The sequence below is a fragment of the Nesoenas mayeri genome (assembly GCF_963082525.1).
Source record: "Nesoenas mayeri genome assembly, chromosome: 19".
Lineage (NCBI taxonomy): Eukaryota > Metazoa > Chordata > Aves > Columbiformes > Columbidae > Nesoenas > Nesoenas mayeri.
The window spans coordinates 3,169,294-3,195,874 of NC_137568.1; the positions used below are offsets into that span (position 1 = coordinate 3,169,294).

The 26,581-nt window shown below is 55.3% G+C and overlaps 3 protein-coding genes across 7 annotated transcripts; all 3 read left to right on the plus strand.

Annotated features, from left to right (window-relative positions):
• Nucleotides 1–2,438: 2,438 nt before the first annotated feature.
• Nucleotides 2,439–5,283, plus strand: RSAD1 (radical S-adenosyl methionine domain containing 1; the record flags this gene model as incomplete). The annotated part of the gene is made up of 9 exons (XM_080356684.1): nucleotides 2,439–2,603; nucleotides 3,047–3,180; nucleotides 3,260–3,464; nucleotides 3,544–3,909; nucleotides 3,990–4,053; nucleotides 4,129–4,276; nucleotides 4,352–4,406; nucleotides 4,904–5,007; nucleotides 5,079–5,283. The coding sequence occupies 9 exons, from the start codon at nucleotides 2,439–2,441 to the stop codon at nucleotides 5,281–5,283; spliced, it is 1,446 nt and encodes a 481-aa protein (XP_080212810.1).
• A 207-nt stretch (nucleotides 5,284–5,490) lies between these two features.
• MYCBPAP (MYCBP associated protein) lies at nucleotides 5,491–18,456 on the plus strand (the record flags this gene model as incomplete). The annotated part of the gene is given in 15 exon segments (XM_080356751.1): nucleotides 5,491–5,584; nucleotides 6,283–6,404; nucleotides 7,302–7,402; nucleotides 8,058–8,169; nucleotides 8,545–8,734; nucleotides 9,254–9,441; nucleotides 10,008–10,154; nucleotides 10,339–10,623; nucleotides 11,452–11,588; nucleotides 12,318–12,433; nucleotides 12,918–13,042; nucleotides 13,208–13,321; nucleotides 13,794–13,853; nucleotides 13,856–13,892; nucleotides 18,311–18,456. Coding segments are annotated over 15 exon segments (1,974 nt in total).
• EPN3 (epsin 3) lies at nucleotides 16,932–26,339 on the plus strand. Of its 5 annotated transcripts, XM_080356547.1 has the most exons (11): nucleotides 16,932–17,603; nucleotides 18,311–18,629; nucleotides 20,159–20,808; nucleotides 21,139–21,257; nucleotides 22,837–22,920; nucleotides 23,206–23,313; nucleotides 23,424–23,508; nucleotides 23,752–24,066; nucleotides 24,939–25,049; nucleotides 25,440–25,661; nucleotides 25,770–26,339. In XM_080356547.1, the coding sequence occupies exons 3-11, from the start codon at nucleotides 20,238–20,240 to the stop codon at nucleotides 26,087–26,089; spliced, it is 1,935 nt and encodes a 644-aa protein (XP_080212673.1). In that variant the 5' UTR covers nucleotides 16,932–17,603; nucleotides 18,311–18,629; nucleotides 20,159–20,237; the 3' UTR covers nucleotides 26,090–26,339. The 5 variants fall into 5 exon arrangements, with proteins under 5 accessions (XP_080212673.1, XP_080212672.1, XP_080212676.1 ...); XM_080356546.1 differs by lacking the exon at nucleotides 18,311–18,629 and having other exon boundaries at nucleotides 25,770–26,338; XM_080356548.1 differs by lacking the exons at nucleotides 16,932–17,603; nucleotides 18,311–18,629 and adding an exon at nucleotides 19,155–19,239.
• Nucleotides 26,340–26,581: the final 242 nt, after the last annotated feature.

Here is a 26,581-nt window from a genome sequence, read left to right on the forward strand (position 1 = left end):
GCTTGGGAAGGCAGAGTAAAAAAAGGGGATAAATCAGCCCCGCTTCAGCCAGCTTTGAGTCTCCTTTTCACTTGTGCCTTGGGCTATGCAGTGAAGACCTTCTCTCCCTGACATCAGGCTGATGGCACTTTTCATTAATAAAACAGAGTGCCTTTTTTTCCCAGTTGGGTTTGTTTCTTTGCCAATAGAAATACTGCGGTGGGAGGAAGGGATGCTTATTTCTGGAGTCCTCTCCTGTTACTGAAAGGCCTTATAAAGGTTTTTAAATCTTGCATCCCTGAGCAATTTGGCTGCAGCCATTTCAGAGGACTTTGCAGGCCTGAACAGATGCTGGTGGATATTTTAATGGTATTTTAAGTCACAACAGCCTGGCCTGGCTTCCCAAGGTAAGTGAATCCTTCTCTGCTTGGGTGTTGCTGAGACTCTTAGGTCATATAACACAGCTGATGAACTTGAAATGAAGGGCATGGGCTTTAGGGAATGAGACTTTGCATGGGAAGGGGCTCCCTAAAGCTAGCTGGAAAACCTTGCCCTGTTCCCACACCTTCCCTGAGCCTTCTGAGCCCCAAAGAAACTTCTCCAAGGTAGACATGGTGGAGTTTATTTTGTAGTTTTGGACAAGACAGACAGTAAGGATTTTGCATAAATACCAAAGTTCCTGTCCCAGCAGCAGTGTGAAGCAGAGCATACCCAGGACAGCATTTTACGGGAGTTATTTGGTACCTCCCAACCATGAAACACTACGCCGAGAAGGAGAAGAGCAGAGCTCCTCTTCCTCGCCGGCAGAAGTGTCCCACCGCAGCTGGGAAGCGGATGACGTTGCTCACAATTCTTGACAACATCCCAGCTCTCTCCTTCCTTCTTCCTTTCCCAGCAGGGCTAGTGGCTGGACGACCACCTCCATGCTGGGGCTTCCTCGGGCAGGTTGGAGGAAATGGTGAAAGGGGGAGAGAGGTGAAATGTCAGCGAGGTCTCTGTCCCGGATCTCCCAGCTGGATGGTGGGTTCTACCCATGGAAGCAGACCCCGTAGATAACAAACCACAGTTTGTGCTTGCTTTCTGAAAGAAAACCAAACGGGATGGGTCATGTCAGACTCTTTCCCTATGGTGTCTCTCCAGCAAGTTGCTCCACTGTTCCCAAACTGTTTGTGGGGCTGGTGTTCCACCAGCTTCACCTCTGCCCACCCCGGAGTAAGTGGGATGTGTGCAAGCAAAACTCAGGTCTCCTCCCTGGTTTTAAGGTTCTTACAAACCCTCCTTCCCAAGGAGAAACTGTCACCTGCATTACCCAGTGGCCCTGTGGCCACAGCAGACCTCTAGGTCTGATGTCTACGGAAGGACTTTTTCTCTTCCTTGGCTTCCCGCAGCACTAACCCAGGTGTGGGACAGGTTTGCAGCGAGCACAGCTTCTCTAGTTCCTGTTTGATAATTCTACTCTCTGCACAGCCTCTGTACTGCCCAGAAGGGCCCCGCGTACTCACCATGATGGGGGTTTGCTGATAATTAGCAAAGGTGAAGTCAGCTCTGGCTTCCAGGGGTAGACAGGCTCCTGAGAAACACAACGAGCACCGGCTGCAGCCAAAATATGGGGGTACAGGCCCCCCCTCACCCCACCCCTGCTCCCTGGAGATCTGCTCATGTCCCAGGAAGCTTTTTCTGCACCAGAGCTTTTCCTGCCATCCCCATTCTGTTCCCTGGGGTACATCCAACCCTCACTGGCCTGGACACCTCCTGAGATGTCCCATGGCTGTCCCAGCCCCCTGGGGCAGTGCAGTCTGGTCTGCAAATACTCACAAGAAGGTAGGAAGGGTTGACCCTCGTGGCTGGCAGCGTGGCCTTGGTGTCCGTGGGGCTGTGGGCAGGCTCCAGGGCTTCTGGCCTTTCCTGCACCTCCATCCCGCTCTTATAGTCCTGGATGTCAGCTCGGAAAATCCCGGCAGCCGGGGGCTCTTCCCAAGGTGGGAGGGTTACGTCAGGGGTGGGTTACTCCAGACTACCCACTTCTGGCCTGGAAACAGGAATCTGTGCCCACGGCCTTTGTCATCGGCATTTCTCACTTCTCCAAGTTATTAATAACACAAATTATGAAAAAAAAATGACGTCTGGAACTGTCGGCACAGGGTTTGCACAACTCTGTGGGCGGACTTGCCACAGGTCTGCTCTCAGAAGCGCTGAGCAGCCTCTGAGCTGGAAAACCCTCTTCCAGACCCCGAGGGACAGCGGGAGATGCGGGGGCAGGTCCCGGGGTTCCCGAGCCACATCAGGACCGTGTGCCCGGTAGGGCACCGGGGGTGACATCGGCCCCGACATTCCGGGCTGGCACCCCCCTCTGCAGCGCCCCCACCTCCCCTTGGGCGCCCCGGCACCCCCGTACCACCGCGGGGGGGTGGCCAGGGCTCGGTGCCGCCCCGGGGCGGTGCCGCAGCCCGCGGGGCCCGATGGCGACACGGGGCTGGCGTCCGGTGGCGGCGGCGGCGATCGCTGCGGCGCGGCCCGGCGGGGGCGGCCCGGGACGGGGTCCGGGAGCGGGTCCTGGGTCGGGAGCGGCCCCTGAGCCCGTCCCGGAACCGGCCACCCCCGCCACAGCCGCGCTCTACGTGCACGTGAGCGGGGACACTGAGCTTGCACGCGGGGGGTGCACGGGGATCCTGGGGTTGCACATGGGGTGGGGGTGCATGGAGACCCCGGGCTTGCACATATGGGGGAGGGATCCTGGGGATTTCACACGTGGGACCCAGAGTTTGCACACACCTTGGGGGCGAGTGTGAGATCCTGGGGCTTCTACACGCGTGGGGGCAGCCCAGCCTTGCACAAATCATGGGGCACACGTGGAGTCCCCCTGCCATGCATGTGTGGGTGGTGCTGAGGGGGTCTCCAAGCTCTGCACATGGAAGATGGCATCTGCAGGGTGTGCACCTCATGCCCTGGGGCAGGTGGGGAGCGCTGGGGCCTGTGCATGGGGCTGAGGCAGTTCCCCTCCCCTCCAAGGTGGGGTGTGTGCAGGGGTGGGGGTGCAGCGGTCCCCCATGGCACCCTGTGCCCGCAGTGGCCCTACTGCCGCAAGCGCTGCTCCTACTGCAACTTCAACAAGTACGTGGTGCCGACGGTGGACGAGGCGGCCGTGCGTGCCTGCCTGGTGCAAGAGGCACGTACCCTGCTCCACCTCAGCCAGGTGCAGAGGTGGGTGTGCGGGGGGATGCAGGGGGAGTGCAGGGCCATTCAGCACCCACCCACATCCTCCCCACCATCTGCCCTACAGTGTCACCTCTGTCTTCTTCGGCGGTGGCACCCCCAGCCTGGCCAGCCCCCGCACCATCGCAGCGGTGCTGGAGGCTGTGGCCGGGGCTGCCCACCTCCCCATGGGTGCTGAGGTGACGCTGGAGGCCAACCCCAGTTCCACCAGCCCCGCACGCCTCGCTGGCTTCAGGGAGGCGGGCATCAACCGCCTCTCCATCGGCGTCCAGGTGAGAGGGGCCCTCCCTGGTCCCATCCCAGCCCTTGTGGCCCCCTGTGCCTCCCACTGCCATCCTGCTCCCTCTGCAGTCGCTGGACGATGCTGAGCTGCGGCTGCTGGGTCGGGAGCACACGGCGGCGGAGGCGCGGGGGGCCGTGGAGGCAGCGCGGGGGCTCTTCCCTGGCCGAACCTCCATCGACCTCCTCTTTGGGCTGCCGAGGCAGAGCCAGGACGCCTGGGCACGGGGGCTGGCGGCCGCACTGGGGCTCTGCGATGACCACATCTCCCTCTACCAGCTGACGCTGGAGCGGGGCACGGCGCTGGCGGCGCAGGTCTGGGGGGGGACCCTGCCCACTCCCCCCCAGGACCTGCTGGCTGACATGTACCAGACCGCCCGCGCCATGCTGGTGGCTGCTGGCTTCAGGCACTATGAGGTCTCCAATTTTGCAAGGAAGGTGGGGTGCTCCCCATGCCATGTACCCCATGCCATGTCACCCCCCCAGCCCCTCTCACCCCACACAACACACTCCCACAGGGCGCCCTCAGCACCCACAACCTTTCATACTGGCGGGCTGAGCAGTACATTGGCGTGGGGCCAGGTAAGCCGGGGTGACGGGGTGATTGTGCCTGGCTGTGTCTCCTGCACTCCGTTACTCCCGACCCCACCACTGCAGGGGCGCACGGGCGGTTCGTGCCGCGGGGCGAGGGCGGCTGCAGCCGGGAGGCTCGTGTCCAGACGCTGGAGCCCGACGCCTGGATGCGGGAGGTGCGGAGCCATGGCCATGGCACCCGGAGGCGGGTGGTGCTAAGTCCCCTGGAGCAGTGAGTACGGGGGGTCCCCCAACCCTGCACCCCCTCCCCTGCCCTGCTGCCCCACTGCTCGCCCTGTGCCTGCAGGCTGGAGGAGCTGCTCGCCCTGGGACTGCGCACGGATGAGGGCGTTACACACGAGGTGAGGAACCACCCAAGGGGTTTTCATCTTCCTTATGAGGAAAGGCTGAGGGAGCTGGGTCTCTTTAGTTTGGAGGAGACTGAGGGGTGACCTCATTAGTGGTTATAAATATGTAAAGGGTGGGTGTCAGGAGAATGGAGCCAGGCTCTTCTCCGTGACAACCAATGGTAAGACAAGGGGTAATGGGTATGAATTGCAACACAGAAGGTTCTACTTAAGTATGAGAAGAAACTTCTCGGTGAGGGTGTCAGAGCCTGGCCCAGGCTGCCCAGGGGGTTGTGGAGTCTCCTTCTGTGCAGACATTCCAACCCGCCTGGACACCTTCCTGTGTAACCTCATCTGGGTGTTCCTGCTCCATGGGGGGATTGCACTGGGTGAGCTTTCCAGGGCCCTTCCAACCCCTGACACTCTGGGATTCTGTAACCCTGCATCGACCTGGCTAACGAACCTCTGCTAATGAACCAGCGCTAATGATCCTCTCTGCGCCTCGGGCGCAGCGCTGGGGGCACTTCTCCCCCCAGCTCAGCCTGCGGGCCGTGTTCGGGGAGCCGGGGGAGGCGCAGGATCTGCAGCAGCAGGGCTGGCTGCTCCTGGACGGCGGGTGAGCCCCGGGGGCCGTGGTGACCGGGGCTCCCCTGCCGTGCCGGGGCTCAACCGCCGCATCTTCCGCAGCGGCCTGCGGTGCTCGGCGCGGGGCCTGGCCCTGCTGGACTCCCTGCTGCCCGCCCTGCTCTGCCAGCTGCAGCGCCGCTGGGCCCCGCCAGCCGCCCCGGGCCGGGCAGCAGCACCCGGCGGCGGGGCCCCGAGAAGGAGCCCGACGGGGGACAGGGCCGGTGGGGAGGCCGCGGGAGTTGTAAGCGGCGGCTGCGGGGAATAAAAAGCGAGAGCGATGTGCTGGCTGAACGAGGTGTTGGGACACAGCGCCTCCTGACCGCGGGATCCGCCTGCCGCGGGGGGGCGGGCGGGCAGCCCGGGCCGCGCTGGGCCCCGCTGGGCCGCAGCCGCACTGCGCACGCGCAGGGAGTGGCGGTTGGGGGGGCGGGGGGAGGCTAACAGCAACGGGCCGCCAAGGGGCGGCGTGGAAATGGCGGCCGCCGCGCAACGGGCTAGGGAGATGGAGCGGCGCGGCGGGACCCCGTGCCCGGCCCGGCGGGACCCCCGGCCCGCCACCCCCCCCGGTACGGCCCGCCGTGGGGTGCGGGCGGGGCAGCGGCGGCCGGGCCTCCCTTGTGCGCTCGGCGCGGCCTGGGCATCCCCGGCGAGCCCGAGTCCTGCGCTGGACCCACCGCGAACAGCCCCTTCCACATGCCCTGACCTCCCCATTTGTTACTCTTTTATATTCCCCACATGTGTCAGGGAACCGGTCTCAGCTGAAGGGACTTGAAGCTGATGGGTAAAGGGAGAAGCAAATCCCTGGTGGGGCTGTTCTGGCTGCCGGTTCTGCAGGGGTTTTGCTATTTAAGAGCTGTTTTACTATTGAAGAGCTTCTGCAAACCCAGTGGCTCGCTGTCTGTAGCTGAGCTGTGCCCGGTGAGCTCAGGGGGGCTCTGGGGACTCTTGTGCTTGCAGCTGCAGCAGGAAAGTTGCCAGAGAGTTTTTCTACCTGTGGGAAGCATGGGCTGTGTTCATCTCATCCGTTGTCTCTCATGTAGAATAAAGCATGAGACAGTTGAATCCTAGTGATTTACTTTGGTCCTTGTAGCTTCTCAGAGTTAGATTTTTCCAATTACAAGAGAGACTGAATGTAATTGTTCTGTGCAACATTAAGTAAAAGAAACAAAACATAGTTTAGCTGGAAATTAATAACCAGGCTGAAAAGAGGAAGGTGGTGTTTCCCTGGCAAACTCAAGAGAAGGTCTCTGTGTCTGTTTTTCAGACAAGAAGGACAAAGTACGCAAACAGTCCTCAACAGTCACAAAAGAGCCTGAGCCTGTTCCGTGTGTTCTGCAAGGAGGTGACATCCAGGCACTTGCAATGAAGGTGGAGGACCTTGAGAAAGTATGTCTTTTTATTGATAGAAATGGCTACCTTCAGTGACACTCTCCTTTTGTGTGTTTAACAGAGGATGCTGCCCAGTTACTTCAACCAAAACCCCCTGTTGGAGTTCAATTCTCCTTCCATTTTGTCTGTCCTGGTTTTTATGACTTGTCAGATCATCAGGCTCAGTTGCTGAAAGTAAAGGATTATCAATCCTTACACAATCTTTTCAAATGGAAGGATAAGTTGTCTGCCTCATCAAAATTATATTTCCAACTTATTGGTGTAAGAAGAGGTGTAAGGGGTTTAGTAACTATCACAGCACTTCTTCCAAAACTTGGGTTGAACTGTGTGAGTGGAAGCATTGGACACAAAGTGACACAGCAGAAAACTACTGGCAAAGTGATTTAAAACTCTTTTTCCCCTGCCCTGGTGATAAAGCAGAGTCCAGAAGAGTAAGACAGTCACTTAGCTGGTGTCTGCTCAGTTGTGTAACGTGCCTCTTAGGAAAGGAGCTGCCTGTACTGATACGACTTCTCTGCTTATCCTAGAAGGATCAGAAGGATAAGGTGAATCACTGTGTACCTAATTGCACTGTGACTTTATTTCCTGAAGCTCTGTGCTCCACACCTTCCCCATGATGCTGGCAGAATTCCAGGAACAAGTGTGAGGGAGACTTTTCCCAGCGCTGTGTCATTTGTAGTGCGAAATGTAGTTGTCAGGGATTCTTGGGAGACCCAGAACTAGTTCCTTCCTGTGTCTGTTGAACATCCATTGGATACCTCTAAAAACCATTGCAGGAGCAAGACATTTCAACTTTGCCTGTACTTAACTCAGTTGGCACATTTGACTGGTATTTTAACTTCCTTTCTATATAAAAAGAGAAAGCGTGAATTGGTCATTTTTCTGTACGTCCAGGATCTGGATGGACTGGAGGTGACCGGTAAAGGGCAGCCTTTTGCTTCTGTGTCAGCAGAGCCTCTTCCACGTTCCACCTCTTCTGAAGAGTCTGAGATGCTGTAAGTTTTTCTTCATGGCATAAATAAAGAATTTTGGGCATGCACCACCGGTCTGTAAGGGTATCCTTAGCTGTTCTCATCCAGAATGGAGAGGAGTCTCCACTAGAGCACAATAAAAGGCATATTCTAGTATTATAAGCACCAGATTTAGGAATCAAGCAGTTCCTTTGTGCCTTGGGGCCTTCTGCTGAAGGAGCAAGAATCAGAGAAAAGTGGGGTTTTTTTGAGCCCTTCCTCCAGTCTTCCCTCTGGCTCCAGAATTCACCATAAGCAGGGGTTGGGGTTCTGCTCTAAATTACCTCCATCTGGTTGTCTTTTTCCAGCCCTCCACTTCCATCATTAATTTGCCTTTTTTCACTGTCCTGTCCATCTGTAATGAGCGCAACCCGAGGGCTTCTCCTTACTCAGTCGTGTACCCTCAGCCTTCCTTAGGCAGCTATAATTCTTTAACGTTCTGGCTGTCCTCTCCTCCTTGATGGTGATTAGTAGGTAGCTGGAGTTTGCCACACCTGCAGGACTCTGTCCCTAAAGAGAAGACAGTGCAAAAGCGTTAGTTGGGATTATTTCTTGATAGGGTCTCATGAATCAACCCTGGTTCTCTCTTTTCTGAACGTAAATTTCACTCAGCGAAAACTCTGGCTCTTGTTTTCTTTAGCAGCGACACCCTGAAGGAGCATCCCGATGTTGTTCCAGAAGCCGTACGGGGTCCATCTTTAGTTTTCTGTGGGCAGCCTGCTCGTTGGATCAATGGCACTACTTCTCGCAGGGTAATTGTGTGCTTTTTATTGTTTAGTCAAGCTAAGTCTGCTTGAGTTCCCAAGTCACAGCTGTACGAGTGTCACTCCCAGGCCAGAGAATGAGGGATTTATTCGGAGCATGATAGATTATCCCTATATTTACTCTGGATAGATCTAGAAACAGAAGGGGGTGCTCTGTCTGTGGTGCGAAGCTCAGATTCCCAGGCTCTCTCTCAAGGTCCCTTCCAACCCAAACTATTCTGTGATTCTATGATAATGGCCACTTCATTGGACCTGCCCTACAAGTTCTACCAAGGCTCAACCCCTTTTGTCGTATGACTTCAGGCAAGATTAAATCCTGCCAGATAGAGTAGAAATTGTTATCTTTGTCTTTTCCTCTTGCAGAATGAAGTTGGCATCGCTGCCAGGCTCAGCTTTGAGGCTTTGGCTGGTGAGAGAGCCGAAAGCTCCCTTACAGTGAGCAATGATGGCACCACTGCCATCTGGTACGACTGGCTGAGGCTGCCCCAGAAAATTCCCTCCAGAGAAACCAGATGGGGGTGGTTACCACGGTTTTACTTTGATACCAGATCAGGTACGAGAGCTGCTGATGTCTGAGACCTTTGTACAGGGACCAGAGAGCAGGTATTCAAGAGTTACATGAGATGCGGAATCTGACTAATGGCAGAGCAAACCTGTTGGGTGATTGTCCTTAGGAAGCCACCCTGGGCATCAAAGCTGACTCACACCAAAAGAGGTGTGCGAGGCAGATCCCTTTCCTGGGACTTAAAGGAAAGGAGGTTGTTCCTACTCTGCATGTAAATGAGTGGAATATTGAGAAGTGAATCATTTTCTGATGGCAAACGGGGCATAATCTGCTAGAGAGAGTACTGAGCTTGCTGTAAAAGGAGTGTGCTGTGGAAATAACACCAGTTTGATAACATCGTGACTGGGAGTAAATCTGAAAGGAGAAAAATAGCTGAAGTGTGATACCCAGCTAAGCTATGGAGAAAGAGTCTCATACAGAAATAAGGACACATGGGATGGTGTTGGAAAAGGGTCAAGTTAACCAGGTGGCTTCTTGCAGACCAATGCATTTTCTCTCTTTTTTCAGGTGTAATTTTGCCTGGAGAAACTAGGCAGTTTGTCTTTATTTTCAAGTCAGAGAACACAGGCATTTTCAGTGAGTCCTGGGAATTTAGGACACATCCTTTGTTGTTAGGAGGAGCTCTGCTGCAGCTGACCCTTTGGGGAATTGCTGTGTATGTAGATAAACTGGCTGACCTCAGAGAGAAACTGGAGGTAACCAAGCATGTAACTGGCTAACTGTGAGCTTTGAACTTAATATGCAAATTCAGGATAAGGGTGGGAGTGCATGACATGGTATTTTTATTGCTATGCAATTAAGGCTGGGAGCGAGATGATTATTTATTTACAGCACATCTGTGCATACTTGAGCAGGTTTGCTAACTAAAATGGAAGAGCTCTACAGTCTGTTGTAATGTTGTTAATAAAGACATGATTGTGTCTCTTAAACTGTTCACACTGGTCCTCTAAAGAATGAATTTTCTGTTGGTAATTAATTCATTAATTACTTAGTGGGGATGGGTTATGTTGTACATGATGATATCGGTTGAGGTATAAATTGAAAATTACAGTAAGCTTTGAAAAGGGTGGTTTAGGGGAGGATTTGTAGGCTTTATTTGAAAAGCTGTTGCAAGTATAGCTCTGCTCAGTGGGGTTTGCAGATGTTCTTGTAAGACTATATAATGTATACATTGTGATTTACTAGCATGTGTGTGAATTTGTTTGTGTGTCCCTATTTGGAGCAGGGACTCACATGTATTTTTCTTGTTGTGGTGCCTCAGAGTGACCTGGCTGCCCGAGTGAGAGCTGCTACAGTAAAAGAGAGTCTGAAGAGACTTGTTGTCCAAATTCGCACCCCAGAGCGCACCCCGTCTCCTGTGGATGCCTGTGTCACAGAGGAAGAGTTGTTCCAGCAGAAGAATCCCAAGGTGATGTTTGCTATTTGATGGGCTACACAAGTGAAATATTCTAGGAGGGAGGGAAGATCCGTGGGGCTGGTGCATCCCTGAGTTTCTGGAGGCTGGCACAGTCTGCCACGCTGGCTTTAACAATTAGGTTTGTAGAGGACAGGCAGAGCTCATTTCACTATTTGCCTTTTCCCTGTTATCGCAGTTGCATTATCATCACAGAGTGGTACAGCAGCTGCACGAACTGTGGAGAAAGCACATGACTGTTCCTTCAGCCTTTGGGGAGAAAGTGTCCTTGGGCCAGACAAGCAGTGCGGAGGACCTGTGGTGCCAGGAGAGTTCCTCAGGTGTTCTCTCTGCTCCGAGCAGCGTCACAGAGGCCTCAGCTTGGAAGAGCATGCTAGTGGAGTCTCCAAGTCAAATGACAATGGTGAAACAGGAAGAACCAGGCCCCTCAGGATGGAACCTTTCCATTGAGGACTTTAAGCAGGTGCTCACCCTGTTCCCTTTAGTGCTGTGACAAGCTGATGGTGTTTTCATTTCCCTACAAATAGCCTGGCCTACCCCAGTGTGAGCCCACCCAAAGATCCGCTTCCAGTGTGCTGTTAGAGATGATTCATGATGTGTGTCGCAGAAAAGTGCTTCAGCTCTGCTGACCACACCTTCAGCACTCTTGTGAAGAGATTCCCAAGAGAGACTTTGAGGGCTGTTGTGTGAAGAAGACAACCATGCAATGTCGTAGATATTTTAACCTTTTCCCCCATTAGCTTTCTGTCATCCCAGGAGTGAATGTGGGGGGGCAGGCTAATCGTACGGCATCCTATGGCTTCCCCAGGGGCTCCTCTCCATGGAGAGCCCTTCCTATTTGTCAGAGCACCAAAGGGCACTCCCAACAGGCTGTGGATAAAGTACAGACCTCCCTAGATTAAAGCAAGAGTGGTTAGCACAGTTAGCACAGTTTTTCTGTAGTGCTTTCTTGGAAATCTCTCTGGTGCTTTTATAACTAATCTTTGGGGCCTTCTACCTCACTAGAATCCTCGTTCTCCAGCACACCTGTGAAGCTGCAAAAGGCTTCACTGTCAATCTAACTGGGGGGTCTGGGGTTGCTCCCCAGGTCTTGGGCTGTGTGTGCACTGTGGCCAAATCCCAGCCATACAAGAAGCCACATCTGGGTGCGTAAGTGCCCAGTACAGCCTGGTTTCAGACTGGTTTGCAGGAAGAGAGCCGTGTTTGTGTTTTGTTGAGCTGAGATTTCACAGACTGGGAATGAAGACTGAGAAGCAACGCTCTATGGACCCTGTGTTTTCTCTCTCATCAGGCTATAACGTCAATCCCCAAGGAGGAGCAGCGAGAAGCGGCGCTGGCCCAGCTCAACCAGGCAGTGCTGGAGCTGCGTGTTCCACAGAGGCCAGTTCAGTCAGACCGTACTCAGTCATACCTTTTCTATCACATCTGGTGCGTTACCTTTGCAAGATAAAGCTTGTAAATGCATTGTGTGATCAACAGCCATAGCAATCTTTGTTGTAAGTGTGGTGATTCAGAGTGCAGATAATTATATGAGGTCTAGAAGTTGTCTTTACACTCTATTTTTTTATAGTTTAATTGTAGCAGTTGTCTACGACCCAAATGTCTTTTTTTTTTCCTGAAGATAAGTTTAGAATATTAAATGAATGTAGTTTTGGGGAGTAACAATATTATTTCTGGCAAGATTATTCCAGTCTGTATTTATGAAACCTTTGGATAATTATCTGTACCCTTTTACTCACTGTATCCTCCCTCATACAGCCTCTCTGATTTTGCTCACGCTTTCAGACTTTAAACATACCAACAGCTTCTAGTTGCTTATAAATTAGAAGGATGCAAGTTTCTCTTGGGAAAGACACAGTAGGTCATTGGTGATTTACCAACGTGTCAGGTTGAAGAGCAGGAGCTCTAGTTTCACTGTAATATTTATGTGTCCATATGAACCCCTTGATTTGCAAACAGTGAGACCTCAGAGCACTCAAACATGAAGAAGGTAGTTCAGCATCCTTCTGCACAGATTTTTAGATACTGGGTGCTATTTTATCGACTTAGTTGGACAGAGCGGCCCTCAGCTGTAAGGCATCTTCGCTCCAGGGCACTAAATAAAACAAGATGGCAATTGCAGGACTGTCCCCTTTCTGATTCTTATACTTTTCTCAGTCTTCAGCTGTGGCGTGAAACCATTGATAATATGGTGAGTCATTCTATGAGGCTGAGATCCCTGCTTGGCTTGCCTGAGAATAACACCTATGCAGATACTGTTCCAGAGGAAACAGGTAAATGGTAGATTTAGCACAGCAACTGGTTTCTGTGGACTGTTGGACATCCACAAAATGTGCCGAATTTCAACTGAAATGGCAATTTCAGCAGTCTCCTCTCAAAGCTTTTAGAAGACAATGCATCAGAAAAAATGGCAGATTGTGTGATACTAATTGTGATCTGTCATTTGGTGCCATTAAAAAACCACCACACAAATAAGCCTTTTAATTTAGCTGGATGTAGCCGTGCAAGTCACACAGACTAACCCAGAAAACCCTAATTCACTGTTAGCTGTTTTATGGATTTGTTCTGGGACGCATTTGAGGCCTGTTCATTCCAAAGTACTCTTCAAGGTATTGTTTTTCAGTGCAGTACAGTTCATATTAATAAAAAGAGGAAAATACATTGCAAAAGTAATATATTTCCACTGTGCAAGCACAGTGGGCTTTTTCTGGATGTGAAAATGTTGTTTTTGGGTAACTGAGATTCTCTCTTTTGTAGTGGAACCAAGGCTATCTATAAAAGAAGGAAAGGAAGACAAAATAATGATTAAGAAAGCATCAATTGGTGGTAAGGATGAAGAAGCCAAAAAAAGAACAACAAAGGCAGCAAGAAAGGAGAAAGCGGTATGTCTTGGGGTGCCTGTTGAAACCCAAGTGTCGGGGACAGCGTGATCCATTCTGAGGTTGCATATCCCAAGTTTGAGCTGCTTTTCCAGCCCCATGAAAGAGGCTCTACTTTTGGGAAAGTTAAAAGATGAGAAAAGGCAGAAATCTTCCATTTCGTCACAGGATGGGAGAGTGAAAGCCCAGTGTCTGGAAGCTCTAACTACAAAGAGAGAACCTTCTCAGGCACAGATTGACCCTGTTTTGTTTGGGAACTACCAGGAAAAACTTTATGTTCACGTGAGTCTGACCAGAGCTTATATCTTTGTTTCTTAGTTTTATCCTTTGCTTGTAAGTTTATATTGGAGCATTGTGTTAAACTCAGAAAACAGACAAACAGGTGTCCATAATTCAGTAGGAGGTAAGTGAGAAAGACAAGGTAAGATATCTTTTATTCCAGCCTGGAATCTGTTAATGTAACCAGCCATCACATAGCCATGTGATGGCTTTTTCTATCTGGGATGTCTTTAGCATGCTTGCGGACTCTTGAGGGCTCAGCAGAATTAATTGTATCTTGGATAATGTTAAACACACTTCATAACCAGAGAAGTTATTACTAGAGCTAAGTGCTGTTAACAGGCAGCCACTTTTATATGGCTGTGTGTGTGCCCGTACGTTAATGTGCATGAGAAACCATCTCCCTGTCAGTCTCATCGTCAGGATTTCTTCCTGTCTTTTCACTGCAAATAACTTCTGTTAATTTCTACTGCAGGTTTATGGGCTGTTGCGGTCAATGGTGGATACAATGGTGTCTTTCTTTGAGGATCTAGAGACAAAAAAGGTGCCCTAAAGTGGGAGTGTGAAGCCCTTTGTAATGAAAATAGACTTACTTTTAAAAAATAAATAACTATATTTACACAGATCGAGTGGAGATTCTTCTTTCTGAAGCGATGCTCTGATTACAAATACTGGGCTGCCTCTTTTCTGACATGCTGTGATGTGAGACTATTGCTAGATCATCTGTTGCTGCTATGGATGATCGCTTGCCAAGAAGAGTCAAGGCAAGAAATATCACAGCCTCAGAAACTGTTAGGACTAGAAAATACTGGCATTTCTGCTGAGGAAGAAGAATTTAAAAGCGCCAGTCAACATGCGATGTGTCTTATTCTTTGTTTCTCAGTTTTGCTTGGCTAGCAGTTCAGTGAGCAGAGTGTCCCTTGTAGTCATGAACCCAAGTACCAGGACAGTAACTTTAAAAAATCCCTCCCGTTTTTAATCCACTTCTTGACGGCTTCTCCCGGTTTCTTGGATGTGTTTCTGTGAAAACGCATTATCCCAAGGGATGTGCCACCCTGCCTGATTTTGCCCCAGGAATTTACTTCATGTTCTTATATTGCCATCTCTTGCCATCCAGCTCAAGGTACCTGTGCCCCGTTCTGAGCCAACTCTCACTCTTGAATTAAAATGAGCTAAATTCACACTGAAAATATTGTGAGTGTGGTAAGGCCTTGTGTTAGAGCCACCCGGTCATTATGTTTAAGTGTGTGTGTCTGGGTTTATCACTGTGTTCTGTCTGCATTTCCTTGTGTACTACAGCTGGAATAGAGCTTTATATAGGAGCATCCCAGGTCCAAGCGTCTCATGCTCTGCAGCTGGGCTGGGGTTGGAGCAGATTTTGGAGCTGGGTGCAGGGTCTCCTGACCCGGCCTATGTCAGCAAAGTGCTATCTGGACGGCATTCCCCAGGGAGGCTTTGGTCCTGTAGAGAAACTACATCAGTGTGGATTGTTAATTTAGGTTTATGATACTTCTGGGGTTCTTGGGCAGCAGATGCATCTCTTTTACATTGGCAGCCGCACTAACACGCGTCTTGGAGCTGCACGTAGTGTGAAATAACTGTTCCTTCTGCAGAATTGTTTTCTTTTGCTTTCTCATTTTAACTCATATGCTGTCTCTGGGGAGAGGATATATTCTTCCCCTCGGCTCCTGGTGGTATCACTGCAAAGCACAGCTTATTTTATTTGCTGGCCAGGTGAGGTCCCTCATGTTTCGAGATACTTTCTCTTAGTGGGGTGCAGGGAAGCACTTTGGCTTCTGTGAAAGCCAGGAGCCTCTTCTGGCTTAGCGGGCACAAGCCCACAGCGGGAATGTCTCTGCTCAGCATTCCTGTAGTGAGAATTTCAGCAACATTTTGAGAATTAGAAGGAAAAAGGCCTGAAGTTGGGGTGTGTCTCACAGGCTCCGACAATAGCTCCTGCCTCCCTGGAGATGATTATCAGCTTGTGAATATGCCCAACTCAAACAGCTCGAGCCATCTGTTTCTAGGCAAGAGGGAGTCTGCACATTATAGAGGCAACGTGATTGTCTCAAAGGCAGGAATACTTTTACCCGGTAGCTTTACTTTCCAAGATGGCAAAGCCCATTCACAAGATCCATGTTCCAGTCCAGCCTATAGAAGCCAGGCTCCATGTACACCTCATCTCACAGGAGAACTTGTTAATATAAAAACAGGTAGATGGGAGTTTCACGTCAGTCACGTACCATGGTAGAATGTCCTACACTGATATCTCCTTCCCTTCCAAGGGAGGAGCCTGATGGCCCAGGGCGGGCAGGTGGCATAAGAACTTCTGCAGAGCAGAATGAACCTGAATGCTGTGAATAATTTAATTTTTGTTATAAATATTGTCAGTGCCTTTTGCAGCCTGGGACAAGAGCATCCTGAAGGGAGAAGTTACAAGCAGCACAAGAGGGGATGTGTAATACTCCGCTGCCTGCCTGCTGCAGCTTTCTCTTGAAAGTTCCATGGCTGGAACTGCAGTGAAATTAGAGCTGGCTTCCACAGAACACCTCACATGCAGGCTGGTGTGAGATGTGGGTTCTGTCCCTAGAGCAGGGACCCTCAGGGCTGGTCAGCCCTGTGCTCTGAAGGACATGGGGATGCTCCTGTCCCCGTAATGCCAAATCCTACCAGCCAGGCAAGGAGAGTATTCCTTCTCCTCTCCCAAACACAAGTGTTATTTGTATTAACGTTAATAATTCGTCTTGTGTTTGCTAAATAACAGAGGTGAGTGACCTTCCTGGCCTTGGGAGTTACATACCAAACCCATCATGTGAGGGGGGCCTGAAGACACCATAACTATTAGGCCGAGAAGGGAGATTCTAGGAAAATGCTGCAAGCGGAAGGTGACAGCACATTTCCAGAAGCTTCTCCATGGCAGAGGGGGTCTGAGTGAGCAGCTTGTGCTGGCTGAGGGTCCCATTTCCTGGGCTGGGCTCCACCTTGCAAAGCGAACCCCATGTTTGTACAGCTCCCCTGTGGCTTGTAGGGTGCTGTCCCCATGGAGAGGTTCCCTTTGCTTATAAAAAAATCAATGCCTGTCTGCATTGGCTGCCTGATGCAGGTGAACTGGGAGCATTGGGAACAGGGGAAGAGGAAGGCCTGGATCTTCAGCAGCCATGAGGAATGCCCCTGCAGCCTGAGCTGGGTGTTCTGCAGCCTGAGCTGGGTGTTCTCCAGCCTGACCTGGAGCACGGTTTGGATGCTGGAGGTTCTCGAGACTGCAGCTGAGAGCGGGTCTAGATGCACATTCAGCTTGCACAGGCAGAGCCTATTGGGAAAGTCAAGCTGGTGAGATCTGCAAAGCCCTGGGAGATGTGTGGCTTCTGCCTGTGTCCCACAGCAGGACCTTCAGCACTGGGGCTTGGGGCAAGATGGATCTCAGTGCTTTGTGGGGCGGGAGCATCAGCAGGCAGGCACGATCCCCCTCCAGAATGTCTCAGCACACAGGAGATGCTTTCCATTATGGAAAATGTCAGTGATATTAAAAAGATTATATATATCCATAATACTTGAAGGCCTGTCAGTGATTAAAATGGAAGGCAGAGGCCGTGAGGGAGGGGGTGGCATTGAAATGATCGAGAGACATGACTTATTTTGTCATGTCATCTGATGCCTCCCTCTCTCCCCCAGCCAGGCTCCGGGAGCTGTTCAGAGCAGAGGAACAATCTGCTCCAAATTTAGATCCCAGCAAAAAAAAAAAAGCTCACACAAAAAAACCAAACCCAAATCGCAACCATGGCCTTGGGTATCAGAGAAGGAGCTGCATTCCCGGGGAGGGTCGGCATCCCTCGGAGGAGCTCCCGAGCCCGGGGACGCTGATCTCTGTCTATAAATAGCGAGCGGAGGGGGAGAGGGAAGAAAAGGAGGAAAAAAAAAGCAAAGCAAGCAGCAGCACGGCGCGCCTGGCTGGCTGCCAGCGAGGGGCAGTGACTGAGCATTTACAGCATCCCCGCCTCCCGCATGCGGCGGGGCAGGGGCTCGGCGCCGCATCCCCCGCGGCCGGTACCGCACCGCGCTGCACCGGGGCGGAGCAGGGGGGCGGACGGCTTGAGCCACCTCTACCGGTGCCCGGGATAGAGCCGGGCCGGGGCTCCGGCGGCCCCGAAGGGGTTAAGTCGGGACCTGCCGCCGAGACCTGCCCAGCCAGCCCGGCAACTCGGCGGGTGAGCGGCGGGCGGGCTGCGGCCGCCTCCAGCCCGCTGCCACCGGCACCGGGCACCGGCACCGGCCGCGCTCCGCGCAGGTAAGCGGGGCTGCGCGCCCCTCGGGGGGGTGGGGAGGAGGAAGAAGAAGGGGGGAGAGCAGGGGGAGGAGGAGGAGGAGGAAGGTTCTGGGCGCCGGAGCATCGCGGTTCCCGGCGGGCACCTCGGTGGCGCGGCGCTCCCCGGGCCGGGCTCGCGGCACCGGGGCCCCGCGGCGGGTGCGGCCCCCGGGGGCGCTGCAGGAACCGGCGGCGCGGCCGAGGGCTCTGCCCGGAGCCTTTCCCCGCCGCTCCCTCCATGGCGGGCGCTGCTCCTGCCGGCCCTGCATCTGATTAGGGAAGAAGCGAGGCTTTAATTCCCCCCCCAACCTCCCCCCGCCGTCTCGTCTGGCCCCTCTGCCCGCTCCTCCTTCCTCCATCCCGTCCTGCTGCCCCTCCATGTTATTCCTCCTCGCTTTGCCTCCGCAGTCCCCTGTGCCGGGCCGCGGGGCGATGAGGACCTGTCCCCATACCCGTGTGTCCTTCTCCCACCTGGCAGCCTCTTGCTCAAGGTCACTGCAGTAATTCCATATGTGCTGCTGCCTTATCTCCCGCACAGCTTCTGTTTCACTCCCTTTATATTCCGGGTTGGCGGGGGATATTGTGTTTGATAAACCCCTTTTCTTTTACCACCGCTGACAGGGCTTCAGCCAGGGCCACCCTCCTCTCACCCCCATTCCAGCCCCTGCTCCCCGTCTCTTCCTATACAGACTTCCTGGGCCATCTCGTGGCGACCAAAGTCCAGCTGGGACCGTGTCTCTGGCCAGGACGCGTGGTGCTGGAGCCTGGCATGCTGGACCTGGGGTTTGTCCTGCCAGGAGACCTGTTGGAGGCAGGAGGGACCATCCTGCCCTGAAGGAGGAGTGCTGGTGTTTGCTGGTGTTTGTTGGTATTTGCTGGGCTGGTGGCACCCTCGGAAAACCCGACTTTCTCTCCTGCCTGGGTGTTGGTGGAAAGCAGAGCACAGAGCCAAGTCCCGGAGGACTTTGCTGCGTCGCTGCCCTTGTCCCGGAGGCGTTTCCGCGCCAGGTGGGCAGCAGCGTGGCTGTCCGCACTGCGGGCTCTGCCGGCGGGATCCAAAGGCCGCACATTGCGAAAGGGGATCAATACCGGGAAGTGTCTCGAGAGAAATCTCGGCCGCCTGTCAGTGTGGCGGGGCCAGGCTCCTCTCTGACTCACAGGGACGTCGCCGGCAGAGCCGTGGGGCGCCCGGCTGCTGGCCCGTGGGAGCAGGAGGTGCCCGACCGGTCGCACGGGTTGTGCGGGAGCGTGGCGGGTGCCGTGTGTGGTTCGTGGGCACGTCGGCACGGCACTGGCCCAGCTCTGGTGGGAGGGAGTGGTGTCCACAGCCTGGAGAGGACTAGACGCAGCGTGGCAGCTGCAGTCCAGGGAGGTACCAGCACCCAGGGTGGGTGGTGGGACAGACGCTGGTAATCACTGTCTACAGGCACTGCTGCGCGCGGGAGATATTCCTCTGCCTGCAAGTGTTATCTCGGATGGGGGAAAAACTGCCAGTGAGTTTTACTGCAGCTGCAGTGGGAGCTCTGGGAGCAGCCCGGCTCCTCAACCCTGTGGAGGGCAAGGCAGCTCCAGGCAGCCTCTGCTGCCCGGCTTTGCTTGGCTCTTTGACAAAATGAGGGTAAGTGTTGTCTTCCTAACGAGCAGGGAGAAGGTGAGGATTAGGACTAGCACAGAGTAAGGGACAAAGCTGTGATGGACTCACGTGATGATGAGTCCAGACTGACCCGTGTCATTTTGCATCCATGTCAGGTGCAGTGCATCCCAAGAACGGGCACTGCCCTGTGGGGAGGTACCCGGGCAGCTCCCGGCCATGCCAGCCCCTGCCATCCTGGCTCTGAGTGCAGAGACAGCTCGGGGATTTTGGGAGAGGGGATTTTGTTATCCATCCTGCTGGAGGTTAGCACCCCGAATTCACCACCCCGAATTCACCATCCTGCAGCAGCACACGCTTCTGTACCCGCAGTCTCTTGTGGCAGCAAAATTATTGAGTTTGCTGGGAAAACCCACCGGAGCGGCTGCCGGTGCTGGCAAGTCATGGCAGGCTCTGACTCAGGGCAGCATTTTGGTTTTGCACGATGCATCCTTGGTAGCACCAAGAGCTTTGCCACAGATAGTGCATCTGGGGGTACGGGCGAGCCCCTGGGTGGTGCCAGGGCTGGGGGACCTGAAACGAGCTTTGCAAGGACAGTGGGGTGAGGCAGCCGGTTCTGGAGGAGGGAGCTGCCATTTTCAGGTTGGTACTTTTAGAAGCAGAAGTGCAGGGTAAAAATCTCCTCCAAATGTTGCTGAGTCTGAAGCCAAATCTCTTGGCGGCTCTGCGGCGCTGGGTATCGGTTTGCCATGCGAAATTTTTCCCCTTGAGCATCCTGCGTGTCTTTGGGTTAGGGAGCATGGCAGCCCAGCAGGGTGTACCTGGTATCCCAACAACGGGCACTGCCACCTTGAGAAGTGTCCCAGGTGTCAGCCAAGGGCTCTGGAGATGAGTCTCAGTGGCTGGGACGATGCTGAGGTCTCTGTGTCCCTGTTACCCACTGCAGGTACCGGTGAGGCTGTGAGCGCTCATCCCTTCTCCGCCATCGCTGCCCGCTGCCGGCGGGTCTCCAGCACCACACAACCATGACGACCTCAGCGCTGCGCCGGCAGGTGAAGAACATCGTGCACAACTACTCGGAGGCGGAGATCAAGGTGCGGGAGGCCACCTCCAATGATCCCTGGGGACCCCCCAGCTCCCTGATGTCAGAGATCGCCGACCTCACCTTCAACACGGTGGCTTTCGCTGAGGTCATGGGCATGATCTGGCGGCGGCTGAATGACAGCGGCAAGAACTGGCGTCACGTCTACAAAGCCCTCACCCTACTGGACTACCTCATCAAAACCGGCTCCGAGAAGGTGACCCACCAATGCCGCGAGAACCTCTACACCATCCAGACGCTGAAGGACTTCCAGTACGTGGACCGTGATGGCAAGGACCAAGGCATCAACATCCGCGAGAAGGTGAAGCAAGTGATGGCGCTGCTGAAGGATGAGGAGCGGCTGAAGCAGGAGCGGGCACACGCGCTGCAGACCAAGGAGCGCATGGCCCTTGAGGGCATGGGCAGCGGCAGCCACCCGGGCACCTATGGCCGCCGTGCGTCACCCTACGGCGAAGACTATGGCCGGGCACGGGGCTCCCCCTCCTCCTTTAACTGTGAGTGGTGCTGGCAGCTCGCTGGGGCTCACTGAGGGCAGATGTTGCATTTGCTTTGCACCTGCTTGGTGCCCATCGCTCCCCTCTACCTTTTGGGGTGCTGGTGGTGGCGCCCATCTCCATCCTGTGCCACAGGCAGAGGTTTGGCTGGGCCAGCCGTGAGCACAGCAGTAGTGGCAGTTTGTTCATAGTGGGGACCTCTAACATGGGGCTGTGTCTTCTGGGGATGCCACGCTGTTCGGATGGGGGACAGTGGAGGCCACTGATGTGCTCCCCCAAATACCCCAGTCCTGATGGCTCCCCTTCCCCTTTCCCTCTTCTATGTCGCAGCATCGTCCTCGTCCCCAAGGTTTGCCTCCGACCTGGAGCAAGCGAGGCCCCAGACGACAGGCGAGGAGGAGCTGCAGCTGCAGCTGGCGCTGGCCATGAGTCGGGAGGAGGCAGAGAAGGTAGGATGGCTCTGCTGACATCCCCTCACCTTGTCTGCGGGCATGGTGGGTCGTTCCCTGGGACGAGAGAGGATTTTGGGGGGCCGCCTGAGGCCAGTGCATGCATCTGCAAGAACAGCAGGCTGCTCACTCTGTGTCCGGCATCAAAATCACCAACAGGTCGATGGAAGCATGGGCTGTTCCTGCTCCCCATCTTTGTATCTGTGGGAACAGCACCAGGCTTGGACACATCCAGCCTCCCAGACCCCCAGGGGAACTTGGAGGGGTCTCCTGGATTTATCGCAGCACCCCCAAACCTGGCTGCCCTCTTCCACTGAGGGCTTCTGGTCTGACCTCTTCCATTTCTCTGGCTTCCCGCAGAGGTTTTAGGAGGCAATGCCTTGCCCAACACTGTGTTTTTCATGGTGGATGGGGGCCCAGCAGCACCCCTGGGGCTGTGTACTGGGCTGGGGGCTCAGTGGGGCCAAGTTCTCCCTCCCACTTGCTGGTCCTTTCAAACTGGGCTAGAAGGAGCTCTGGAAAACAGCCCTAGGTGGGCCAAGATGCAGGGAGCAAGTGAACTGCTGACCCCAACCATGAAACCTCCCCCAGGGCTGTTCCCTCTCCTATCTGCTGGCCACGGCCCCTTTTCCACCAGGGACGGCTTATTTGCGCCCTGGCTGCGATTGTCACTGGCTGGCACAGCCTGTGCGGAACACACGGGTACGGCCGGACACACAAAGTCAGAGGGACATGGTGACCAAGGGGCTGTGCTGGGTGTCCCCTTGGGACTGGCACCGAGCACTGTGAGCTCAGTCCTGCTGGGGCAGGGGACAAGCTTCAGAGACGGCGCTTGCTGCTGCCCATCTTCCCTGCCATGGAGGCTCTTTTGGACATGGAGTGGAGCATATATCCCTATTTTTGTCCTGGAACCAGAGTATTTATAGCTTCCACACACTGCTGCAATGAGTGCTGTAGGAACAGGCTCTCGAAAGTGTTTCTGTTGGAGTCCATCTGGGCTGAACACATGTGCGTATGCCCGCACACGCTTGTGCACACACACACACCCCAGTAAGGTCCCCATTTCCAGCCCCAGCTGGTCCCACGCTGCTGGACAAGTGTCACAGGGTGGTGACCAGGGTTGCCATGGCTGTATGGGAACAGCATCTTCCCAAAATCTGCCTCAGGTCTGGCTGCTTTTCCTCCAGCAGAGCAGGGCTGGGCAGGATCCCCAGACCAAGTCCGGTCAGCATTGCAAACCCTGCTCCCCAGCAGGCTGCCGGGGGAGGGGACACCTAATTGATCCCTTCTCCTTCTGCTGACTGCATCGGAGTCCCCAAAAACCCTCTGGGGGAGATGCTGGCTGCCTAATTTAGGGTTGTCTCAGCCTATATGCAGAGGCAGGTGATGGGGTAGGGGAAGGAGCTGAGACTGGTTCATAGGGGCGCTAGGCTGGGGATTCACAGGCAAAGCTGTGGCTGGGCACAGAGATGCTGTGCAGGCAGGCGAGGGGCTGCAGGAGTAACAAGGACAGTGACCTCTGAGCTGTCCCACGAGCTGAGGGCAAGCTGAAATATCACCCCATTTCCTCTGTTGGCAGAAGCCACTTCCTCCAATTTCCAGTACAGATGAAGAAAGGCAATTGCAGCTAGCGCTTGCGCTGAGCAAAGAGGAGCACGAGAAGGTACCTGAGCCCCATAGCCCTGGGTGCTCCTCTCCTTGCACTTGGGCTTCTCTTTGGGGTGCCGGAGCTCCAAATGCTGCCTCACTCTGGTGTCTGCTTTGCTTTCACTGCTCTGGGCTGTCTGCTGAGCTCTCTTCCAATGGGTCTGGCCCCAGAGGAGCCGTCTACTCGGATGCTGGGACTTTTCGGGGATGCGGTGGCAGCTCCTGTGCTGGGTCTGTCTCCTGGAGAAGGTGCTGGCTGCCAGGTTGCTGGTCTCATGGGTCCTGTCCCTTGTCCCTGCAGGAGGTGAGGACATGGCAAGGGGAGGACTCTCTGATGCAGAGAGCCATGGAAGAGACTGCCCCGGGCAGGGAGGAAGAGGAGGAAGAAGGAAAGATGAAGAAAAGCCAGGTACAGCGTGGGGGGACTGGATGGCCACACAGCCAGCATTGGACTCCAGGGTGAGCCTGGCAGGTCTACCCTGGGCTTCCTTCACCTTTTTATTCCCTTTCTGTTCACAGTCCTCCATCCTGGAGCTGGCAGATATATTTGGGCCGGCACCAGCCCCCTCCAGCCACACGTCTGCCGACCCGTGGGATATGCCAGGTGGGGGCAACTCGCGGGCTACAAAACCTCGGGAGAGAGGCAGAAACCTCTTCCTTGCCTCTGTCCCTCCCCAGTTCCCAGCTCAACTTTAAGGACCTCTTGCTTCTTCTCCCTCCGCTGCCCCATCCATTGCACGCCTGGGCGGTGCAGCTGGAAGCCAAGATCCCCCAGACACCTCCCTGCTATTCAGCATCCCTCTGTGTCCCACAGCATTCCCTTCTCCAACTTCCCTTCTTCTTTCAGATATGAAACCCAAAGTGGAGTCGGCAGCCTCTGCCTGGGCTGGTGCAGCTGACCCCTGGGTGCCAGTCCCAGCCACTGGTGGGGAGCCCGTCTCCCAGGCGAGCGCCTCGTCCCAGCAAACCTCCGCTGGGCCCTGGGATTTTCCCCCCAGCACCACCACTGCTGCTGCCTCCGACCCTTGGGCGAAGGTGCCATTGTCTTCTGGCTTCCCTCCTGCGGACCCCTGGGCCACAGCGTCCCCTCCCCAACAGGGCTCTGGTTCTACACCAGCTACTGACCCTTGGGCTGCTGTGGCTGAACAACCTCCTAACGCTGGTAAGAGGCTCTATCGGCATTTTGGCTTTGCTGGGGACTGCGGGCAGCACTGGCCATCGCTGCCCTCTGGTGAGCAGGCACCTCGAGGTGTCCCCTGCCTCCTCCTGCACCCAGCTCTGCAAACACCCCCTCCCTGCTCTCCTGCCCCACAGTGGGTCATCTGCTCACCCCTCAGCACCCTGAAGACTTCAAGGAACTTGATCGCTGCACAGAATAAGCTGATTTAATTAACATGGCACTATTAATGAGCCCTCCCCTGGGAGCAGATAGCAGCCACAGCATGCTCCAGCAGCAGGGTGATGGTGTGTCCCCGCCAAACAGAGCTACCTGCTTGTTTGCTCCCCCAAACCAGCCTTACATGCCCAGACAAGACAGGACGGTTGCTGCTTGCAGGTGTTGCATTGCAGATGGGGCAGCGGTTGCAGGAGCAGCCCGTGATTCAGAGCTCGGTGTCACTCTTGGTTCCTCCTTGGTGCTTCCTCTGGCCCCACAGAGGTCTCATGTGTGGTTCCATCAGTTTTGGTCCCAGGGAGGAGAGCAGGATCGAGCCTGCAGGCCAGTGATGGTTGTTGGAGCATTCCAGACCTGTCCCTTCCACTTTCCCCTCCGGGGCTGGGAAGGGACCTGCCTGCTGCAGGGGGGGCTGCACCAGTGTGGGGGCTGCCAGGGTCGGTGTCACCCTCCGATGGTCTGGCTGATCTTAGCCCCTGGGCCAGCACACGTTTCCAGTCCCCAGCCCCATGTCCCCTTGCCGCATGCTCTCCTTTCTGTCTCCCTGCAGGCAGCTGCCCCTGCCTCTCTCCTGCCCGTACATCTCCTGCCTCTCACCTCCCCGCTTGCTCCCCTCCTTGAGCCTCATCTCTTCCCCCCAGCTCCAGGGGGGAACGCTTTCGACCCGTTTGCAAAGCCACCCGAGCCAGCTGAGCCGCCGGAGCAGGAGCCCTCGCAGCCGCCCTCCTCTGTGAAATCTAACAGCCCTGTTGGTAAGAGCCGGGGGAGTGGGCACGGACTGATTTGGGCAGGTGGAGACAGTGACGTGTCCCTGCCTGCTACAGGGAGGCAACTCCAAGGCTGCCGGGGCTGTGTGTGACTGCTCGCTGGTGCAACCTGCAACTGCGTGTGTTGTGGCCTTGGGCTGACCCATAGCCGAGGGGGCAGCTCTGGTCCCTGCATGCATCCATGTCCCCAACTCTGCCACCTCCCTCGGTGACTTGGGGAGCTCAGGCACACCATTCTGCAGCCTCAGCCCCACCACATCGTGCTGTGACCTGGGGTGAGGTGTGCTGTAAGCTGTCCCATGGGGTGCTGAGGGGATGCCATTACCCTTGGCGGCTCCCGGCTGGCTCACGTGGCTCATGTCCCCTTCACCCCAGAGCTGGACCCTTTTGGCGACCTGTTCCCCAGCACCAGGCAGGACGGGGCAAAGAGCTTCGACCTCACCAACCTGGCTGACTCCCTGCCAGAATCCAGCAAGGAGCGGAAGGACTGTAAAACCCCCGAGGCCTTCCTTGGCCCCGCCGCCTCCTCCCTGGTCAACCTGGACTCCCTGGTCGCTCCTGCACCAGCCTCCAAGACCCGCAACCCTTTTCTCTCAGGTAGGTGCTGTAGTGTGGGCTGGGCAGAGAGGTGTTTGGGGGAGGAGGAGGAGGGCTGGGGGGGGTGCAACGGCTGCCCTGATGCATTGCATCCTTTCTCCTTGCTAGGTCTGAGCACGCCGTCCCCCACCAATCCCTTCAGCCTCGCCGAGCAGCCCAAGCCGACACTCAACCAGATGCGGACCAGCTCGCCGGTGCCCAGCCTGCCTGCCGGCCTCCCCGCCAACTCCATGACCTACAGCGCGTCCCTGCCGATGCCCCTCAGCAGCGTCCCCCCCGCCGCCACCACCCTCCCCGCCTCGGCCAGTGCCTTCCCCCAGGCCGGCACCTTCCCCGAACTCCCCAGCAACTTGCCGAAGCCTTTACTGCCGCTGAGCGGCCGCCCGGCCCCGCCGACCGCTCCAGGGGGGCTCAACCCCTTCCTCTGAAGTTTCTGGACATGTAGACTCTTTCCCCTTCCCCAGCTGTTACAAACCCCCTCCAGCCTTTCCTCCCGCCAAGACTTTTGGGGGGACCAGCGGTTTGCTAGCTGCAAGGAAGGGTGCCCCCCATGCTAGCCCCCTCCCTGGGGGGCAGCAGCATGAGCCCCCACGCTTGATGGACTAGAGGGGACCCTCCCCTTTCCCTGCGATGGCCAGAGGGTGGTGGAGGGGCCATGGAGGGGCCATGGAGGGGCTGTGGTTTGGGGGCTCCGGTGCGGCGGGGTGGGCTGCTGCATGGACTCTCGCTGCTGGACAGTTCCCCCCGGGGTAGGGGGGTTTGCCCGGGCGCTTGCGCGGAGCTGGGGCAGTGCTGGGGCCGGGGGTTCCCCCCACACCGTGTCCCCTCCCAGGAAGGCGCTGCCCCGCTTGGGGTCCCCGGCTGGATCGCGCTTCCCCGGCCGTTGCTCCCCGTCCTCCTACGGCCGCCGCCGGCTGTCC

Excerpts from the sequence above, each read along its gene's own strand:
- EPN3 (XM_080356547.1), top strand. The coding sequence starts at position 20,238 with ATGACGACCTCAGCGCTGCGCCGGCAGGTGAAGAACATCGTGCACAAC. Across the intron at positions 22,921-23,205 it reads GCAAAGAGGAGCACGAGAAG|GAGGTGAGGACATGGCAAGG; the intron begins GTACCTGAGCCC and ends TTGTCCCTGCAG. Across the intron at positions 25,662-25,769 it reads CCGCAACCCTTTTCTCTCAG|GTCTGAGCACGCCGTCCCCC; the intron begins GTAGGTGCTGTA and ends TCTCCTTGCTAG.